This window comes from Exophiala oligosperma (assembly GCF_000835515.1).
Source record: "Exophiala oligosperma strain CBS 72588 unplaced genomic scaffold supercont1.32, whole genome shotgun sequence".
NCBI classification, from domain to species: Eukaryota; Fungi; Ascomycota; class Eurotiomycetes; order Chaetothyriales; family Herpotrichiellaceae; genus Exophiala; species Exophiala oligosperma.
The window spans coordinates 58,353-65,148 of record NW_015622849.1 but is presented as its reverse complement, the minus strand read 5'-3'; the positions used below and the strand labels follow the sequence as shown (position 1 = coordinate 65,148).

At 47.0% G+C, this 6,796-nt stretch overlaps 1 protein-coding gene across 5 annotated transcripts in view; it reads left to right on the top strand.

The window, feature by feature from the left end:
- The first annotated feature begins 3,768 nt into the window (after window positions 1-3,768).
- Window positions 3,769-6,796, top strand: part of PV06_11441 — a 4,884-nt gene continuing 1,856 nt past the window's right edge. For 3 of the 5 annotated variants that reach the window (XM_016413116.1, XM_016413115.1, XM_016413117.1), the window contains exons 1-5: window positions 3,769-4,350; window positions 4,399-4,606; window positions 4,661-4,986; window positions 5,036-5,397; window positions 5,464-6,736. In XM_016413116.1, coding sequence (XP_016256513.1) covers window positions 4,154-4,350; window positions 4,399-4,606; window positions 4,661-4,986; window positions 5,036-5,397; window positions 5,464-6,461 — 2,091 coding nt within the window. In that variant the 5' untranslated portion in view covers window positions 3,769-4,153 and the 3' untranslated portion in view covers window positions 6,462-6,736. Of the gene's footprint in view, window positions 4,607-4,660; window positions 4,987-5,035; window positions 6,737-6,796 lie in introns of all 5 variants that reach the window. The other 2 variants (XM_016413114.1, XM_016413118.1) reach the window with 2 other exon arrangements.

The following is a 6,796-nucleotide window of genomic DNA, read 5'->3' as shown; positions in this document are numbered from 1 at the left end:
AAGATGCCCTGTAGTCTCGTGGGAGACCGCCCAACTGATATTGCCAATCTCATCAACGTTGGAAACTCAACCATAGTATAACACCCTCGAGGTTTTTGTCTGCTCCATAGTATTGGACAACGGCTAAGGACACGAAGTATCCTCGCACTCGTCTATCAACTGTAGGCTATCCTACACAAAAATATTCGAGAGCCATCACCCAACCATTTCGCCGAAGCTAGGGTAAAAATGAAGCAAGGCTGCTATCTCATGTGGACATCTCCCACCGGATACTCGCTGGCAGAGAACGGGACAGAACGGCAGCTTCAGTAAATACCGGTCCTCTCCGTTGTTTGACCTCTCCTAGACCAGGGGAATCATAACTAGGATGGCGATATATGTGATCAGCCTCAATGCCAAGGTGTCGAGAGCGTCTTTCGCGCATAAAAGATAGAGCAAGATGGCGTAGAGGTGAATCGTCAATGTTAGGGGGATAATTCGGGAGCAATTGGCTGGCCCTGCCATATTTTGCCTGTTGCCACTTCTATTCTTTTTTTCGGGTCTTTAGGTACTCAGACGGAAGTGCAGAATGGCCGGCTGTAGGGGGCTTTTCCAGCACAAGGAGAGGCTTCGAGTCGTTGAAAGAGCAGGCAACGGAAATTGAAAGCAAGGACAGACTAAAAGGTGACGAGAAACTGTCTCTGTCGAGGGGCCCGGACCGCGCTCGCAAATGTGACACGCGGTCGTTGAGGGGACCAGGCAACGGGAGAAGGCGATCGACTGATGCTCAATACTCTCGGCGCATCTTCAGAACGATTTTCCACGACAAAACCAAATGAGCCGTCGGCACTCAACGCTACACTTCGCAGTACTTAGTGCGGTTGCGATTGGCTTGATCGATCGCAATGGGGTTGGGCTCCTCGGGGGATTCTGTAGCATACAAGATGAGGAGGCGAAAGGCTCCTTAACATGATGTAGAGTCATTGTCTGTGTTCTTCAGCCTCTGTCTCAAACAGACTGAGCTGAGCGCCTTCGCGACAGTCTCTTACAGGGTCCTCTCACAGATAAGATGCGATGGATCTACCATGGACTTGACAAGCGAGTCTAGGCACTCGGCGTGCGGCGAGGAGTCTCACTGTCTCTTCTCCTAATCCACATGCAGGCTTCGTCTTGAAGAGTTTCGCCATCGCACGAGGCAGACACCTCAAGCCACAAATGCCGCACGCATTGGCGCCGTCAAGGGAGCCTTGGTCACATCATAGGCCACTTAGGCGCATACGCATCCTTGGGCATCTTTGAGCATGTAACCTTCCTTACCCTTGCTGAATCTGAACAGAGCTAGAGTGTTTGTTCATCCTGTCTGCCCGGCCGATCGTTAACCTCTCGCAATACACCCTCTTCCCTGCTGGTAAAAGTCATTCGTTAGGCTTCCGCAGCCAGAGCAGCGCAAACACAGGTGTACACCCAGTCATGGCCAACAGAGGGAGCAAGCCCGATGGCGAGGATGAGACGTGCTAGCCAAGGTCTGCGTTCTTCTCCTAAATCTGAACAGGGACTGGCTCGTTCCTGCATAGCCCTGTAATAGATTGATCTATTTGGCCACTGCTGCAGCCGCTGAAGGGTCTACTAGATTCCTGCCTCATCCTGACACCGGTCATCCTGGCGTCGATGCGGTGCAGTCATGTCGTTGCTGAAAAACATTCGAGTGATCAAAGAACTTTGGTAGCACTTGGATATGTGAGGGAGGGAGAGAAGGAGGGAAAGGGGGAAGGGTTGGGTTTCCTGTCGTCGAAAAGTCGCTCATGGCCCCCATAGACATGGACCAATCAAAGGCCATCGCCGACCCTCGCCATCCTTCGCTCATCTCTTAGTTCAATTTCGGCTCACCTTGGGCGCAGCCTGCGCGCACCTGTGACTCACCCCCTAACTCACCCTGACCTGGGCGCTAGGGTGAGGTGAAACTGAGCTAAGGGTGAGCTAAACTGAGCTCGGCTGAGCTCGGGGTGAGTTAGGGCGGCGCAGCTCACCCGCTAGATCGGGAAGGGAAATTGAAGTTCGAAGAATCTGGGACGTAGTAAAGAAGTAATAATAATTAGAATATATAGAAGTACTTTAATTAGCTAGTGACTAAATATTTTATTTATATATTTAAGTTACTAAAGATTAAGCTCTTTATTATGAATTATAGATAAAGCTTCTCTAATTTATAAATATATATAGATAAATATTAAAAGACTATAACTATTTTAGCTAGTTTTATAACTAAAATCTGTAATAACCTTAAGGAATTTACGCGTTTAGCTATAATAAGTAGAGATAGTTTTAATGATAGTATAAATAGACGTTTAGTAAGTATTATATTATTAAGAAATAGTAGTTAATAAGGGCTTATTATATAACTTAGTATAGTATTAAAATTATTTTATATATTACTATCTTACACTATATTTATTATAGTATATAGCTTAACTAATTATAGTTAGTGTAATTATGTGATAGCTATATTTATATAACCTTAAGAATAAATAAATTAAAGTATATAGACTAGACTTATTATTATAGAATAAGATATCTATAGTCTCTTCTTTTTTTATTTATTCTTTACTAGTTACTATACCTTATTAAATATAGTTATATTTATAGAAGTAATTATAAGCTATCTTAGCCTTATAGACACTAGTCATTACTAAATAAATAAAGGTATTAAAGCTATTCTCATAATAATAGCCTAGTTCTTTATTCTTTTATATTCACTTCTTTAACTTATGAAATAATATCTTAATTAGATTAAGCTTTAAAGTATATAGAGATAAGTACTTAAGAATAGTTATATATATTTAGACTCTCCCAAAATATTCTCCCTATTATGGGTTATTATGATTCACTTAAATAATCTCTTATCTTATCGCTAGGTTATATAGTATATAGATTACACTATTCTTTCGCATAAGACCCACATAATTTATTCCCTATTAACCTCTAAATACCTCTCTCTAGACTTCTCCCTAAATAACCTTTTAGCCTCTCTACTAGCACTAGGGGTTTATTACCTAAAGGGTTCTTATGCGGTTAGTGAGTTCTTTATAGGTACTCCCTATAAGATTTTTCTATATAAGGTTATCACTTAAGTCTGAATAACTAAAGATAGATGCATCATCTTATCTGGTAAGGACTACTAATAGTACTCCTATTCCCTTATACTTATTATCTAGTAAGAGCCCCTATTATAATATTCTCACCTACGTAGAGATATATCCTAAGGAGTCATAGTTGTCTTGTATACTTATCACTAGTATATAGCTCACTAGGTTTATCTAAGATTCTCTCTTAATATCTTTCTCACTAGTCAAGTTAATTCTCTTAACCTATAACCTTTATAAGGGTATTCTCTTAACGGTGGTTCTCCCTACCTTACGTATATAATTAGTATGCTTTCTCTACCCTAGTAGTCTTTCTCATAAAAAATCTATAAGCAAGCTATATTAAGGTTCTCCCTTTATTATAAAGTGGTCTAGATGATAAGAAAGTCTATCTATAGGGTTATTCTTTTCTCACTACCATTTAATATAAAAGTTATATATAATTAGTATCTCTACCTAGCGCATTTAATGTTTATTCCTCAAGTCTGTGTCCTGGCGCAGAGGATGCCGTTTCGCGACGACGTCCGTAGCCGCTTTTGCGATCCCTCTGCACCGACCGGCTCCACCTATCCCCTCGCCGCTTTTGATAATTTGACGTACAACGGTCTTCGCTCTCGGTCGCTCTGTACCACACCAAACGCCCGTACACTATCCTACCCTCCCTCTCCCTCTCCCTCTCTCTGTCTCACGTCACATTCTCAACCGCGTGCATTCATGCATTCATGACTTTCCAACCCATGTCGAAGACTCTAAGACTGAGACCCGTGGAGCTCTGTCACATTTCAAATTGTCTGCATTCCACGTGCTGCCCCTTCGTCGAAATGCCCCCGCTCAAACGGGGCCCGAAGTCACCTCGCTTCTCGCGACGCCCCTGATGCCTCCCGCTCTTTGCCCACCACTGTGCTGGCGGCGCGAGCCCTGGACGATATGTACGACGGCATCGCCCGAATGTCGACCTCACGTTCGTCACTTCTCTCCCTGCCTGCGATCTCTCCTCACCCTGTTCGATCTTCCTCCTCGTGCCTTCGAAGCCCATGCCTCGCCGAAAGAAGTTGACCACCGTCAACCTGAGTTCGGGGGATTCATACTTCAGTCATACTAGCGAGGACGTCTGCACACTCGACGGCCTCGCCCGCAAATATGAGGAGGCCTTGTCGGAGACCCGTCCCACGACGTTGTATGCACCGAATACTATCTACCACGTTGAACGCATTCAGCGCCTCTTCGAGGAGTATGTGACTTGACCTGATTGCACCGAGCTGCTGTTGACCGTACAAAGATACTGTGACAAGGTCCATCTTGATCCAAAGGAGACCCTGGGCGAACGCGGCACGGCTCGGATGGAGAACTTTCTGCATTGGTTGCTTCAGACCTTCACCATCAAGAAAACCAGCACCGTGACGACCTACTGGCGGCAGTTGAGTCAGCTGTACATTATGTGGACACAGCGTCGAATGGACCCGGCGGTGATGAGACAAATCTTCGTGGTAGGTAAACAGGCTCTATTGGACGAGGGCCAAACCGCTGAAGCTATACCACAGTTTATTGAAGGGCCGTTGACGGAAGAATATGGCCTGGACAATGAGGAGGTTGAGAAACCCCTCATGGAGGCGGACGATTTCGTCGAGCTTATTCGTTACCACTGGGCCTCGGATATCAACAGATTTCCCAATGAACGGCAACGCCTCCAGTTGGCGGCGATTCTGTTGCTGGCAGCTTTCACCGGGTCTCGACCTCAAGCCCTGTTGGACTTGACGTACGGCGATCTGGACCTCTATATCGAGAAGAACGCCGAGACTCATGCCGACATGCTCCGGCTGGGGGTGAAATTGACAAAGACGAAGTCCCGGCAGAAGCGGAAACGACCGTAAGCATCACTTGGTTGGGGAGTCCATGAGGCTAACGCGGCTACAAAGGAAGACGTACACTTTCAATCTGGACCGCAACCCAATCTTCTGCCCCATCACCCATATTGTCAGCTTGGCTTTTGATGACTCGGCCTTCGGACCACCCGATCTTAACTCACCCGACATTCTGTTCCGTCTTCGGGCGCGGCGGGAAAAGGGTTGTCAGCCAATTCCGTGGCGAAACAATATGCTTAACGTTCCCTTCTTTCGCCGTGCTGTCGCCACCAAGGAAGGCGTCAAGACATCGCCAGATAAAGCTCTAACCTACAATGTTTATCAGGCCTGGGTTAAGCGTCTAGGCGAGGCTTTGGGCTACCTACAGACGCTGACCACGTATTGCCTCCGCCGAGCCCTGGGCAACGCCATCAATGGTAAGTGGGCTTCTCTAACAGGTCTGCCGAGAAGAGTTCATCCCACTGACACGGCCACTCGCTTAGATGATCCCAAATCTAACGCGGCCGTCCGTAACCTTGCGCTCGATCATGTTGGGTCTTCAACGATCTTCGAACGGAATTACCTGTCTCGTATGATTCGTTACAGTACGCAGGACGCATTCTGGAACAGGGACAGCGATCCGCAGGCGGCCAAATCGGCCAGTCGCATCGGACGTCTTCGCGATCCGAACCGGCCGAGGAAGCTGACTGACGAACAGAGCCATCGGGTTCGACGGTTGCCATCTGTCCACCGGCTTCTGGAGTCGCGAGATCGGGTTCGCGGCCTTATTCTTCGGGACTTCGGAGTGCTTCGCATGGCAGTAAGAGAGCCAATCCATGCGGAATATAAGAAGTTGGAACGTATGGTTAACAGCACGATTCGAGCCGAGGAGCGAGCTCTATTGAAGTGCAGCCAGCGAGAGTACGACGAAACGGCTCCTGTTGAGGCGATCCAGCAGCAGATCAAAGGAATTTCAGCTGAGGGGCAAGACCTGGCTCCAGAGTCGGACTCGACACAGATTAAGATCCCCGAACGACGGCAGATTGCGGAAGCGGCCATGAGCGACCCGGCGGTATTCACCGGTCCCAAGGCACTATTCCGACACATAAAATGTTCCGTCACGATGATCAGACTGTGTCAACGACGGGAGCGACGATCGACGAGAGAAATATCTTCAGCTACAAGAATAGAATCCACGGCTAGCGTACATAATGCTCATGACCTCCCGCCTTCATCAACCTTCGAGCGTGTATCCCCGTTGACGTGTCAGAAACACCAATGTCTTTTCTGCCTGTGCAGTGATCTACCCCAAGAAGATCGGGAGAAACGGTATGCCGGTAAGCACTCCCTCCAGCGACATGCCGAACGCTGCCGCCTCCGGCACTTTCAAGAGAAGGACCGAATTCCTTGCCCCGACAATGTGGCTTGCCGTGGAATGGTTTTCGAAGGAAAGTCGCATTTCAAGAACCATGCCGCTTCGGTACACCTTTTCGTTTTATAAGCTATCATCAAACAACAATCGAACATATTGTTATATGTCGACCGAGGCTATACTTGTTCCGATGTCAATCTGTCCCATCTGGCCTGAAACCTCTGATCGCCTTCACCATAAAATGATTGGAGTTTCTTCTACGAAGGATCCTTCCGAAGACCTCTGTTATGTTATCGCGCACAAGACCCTCGACACAAGCCCGCTTTCCTGTGTTGTATCGGTAAGTACTACTAGAAGCAGGAGTCAGGCGCATAGATTCGGGCCTTTCTGGAGTAAGAAAGAAGGTATTCGGAAGATACTTAGCTGTGCATAGATTCGGGCCTTTCTGGAGTAAGAAAGAAGGT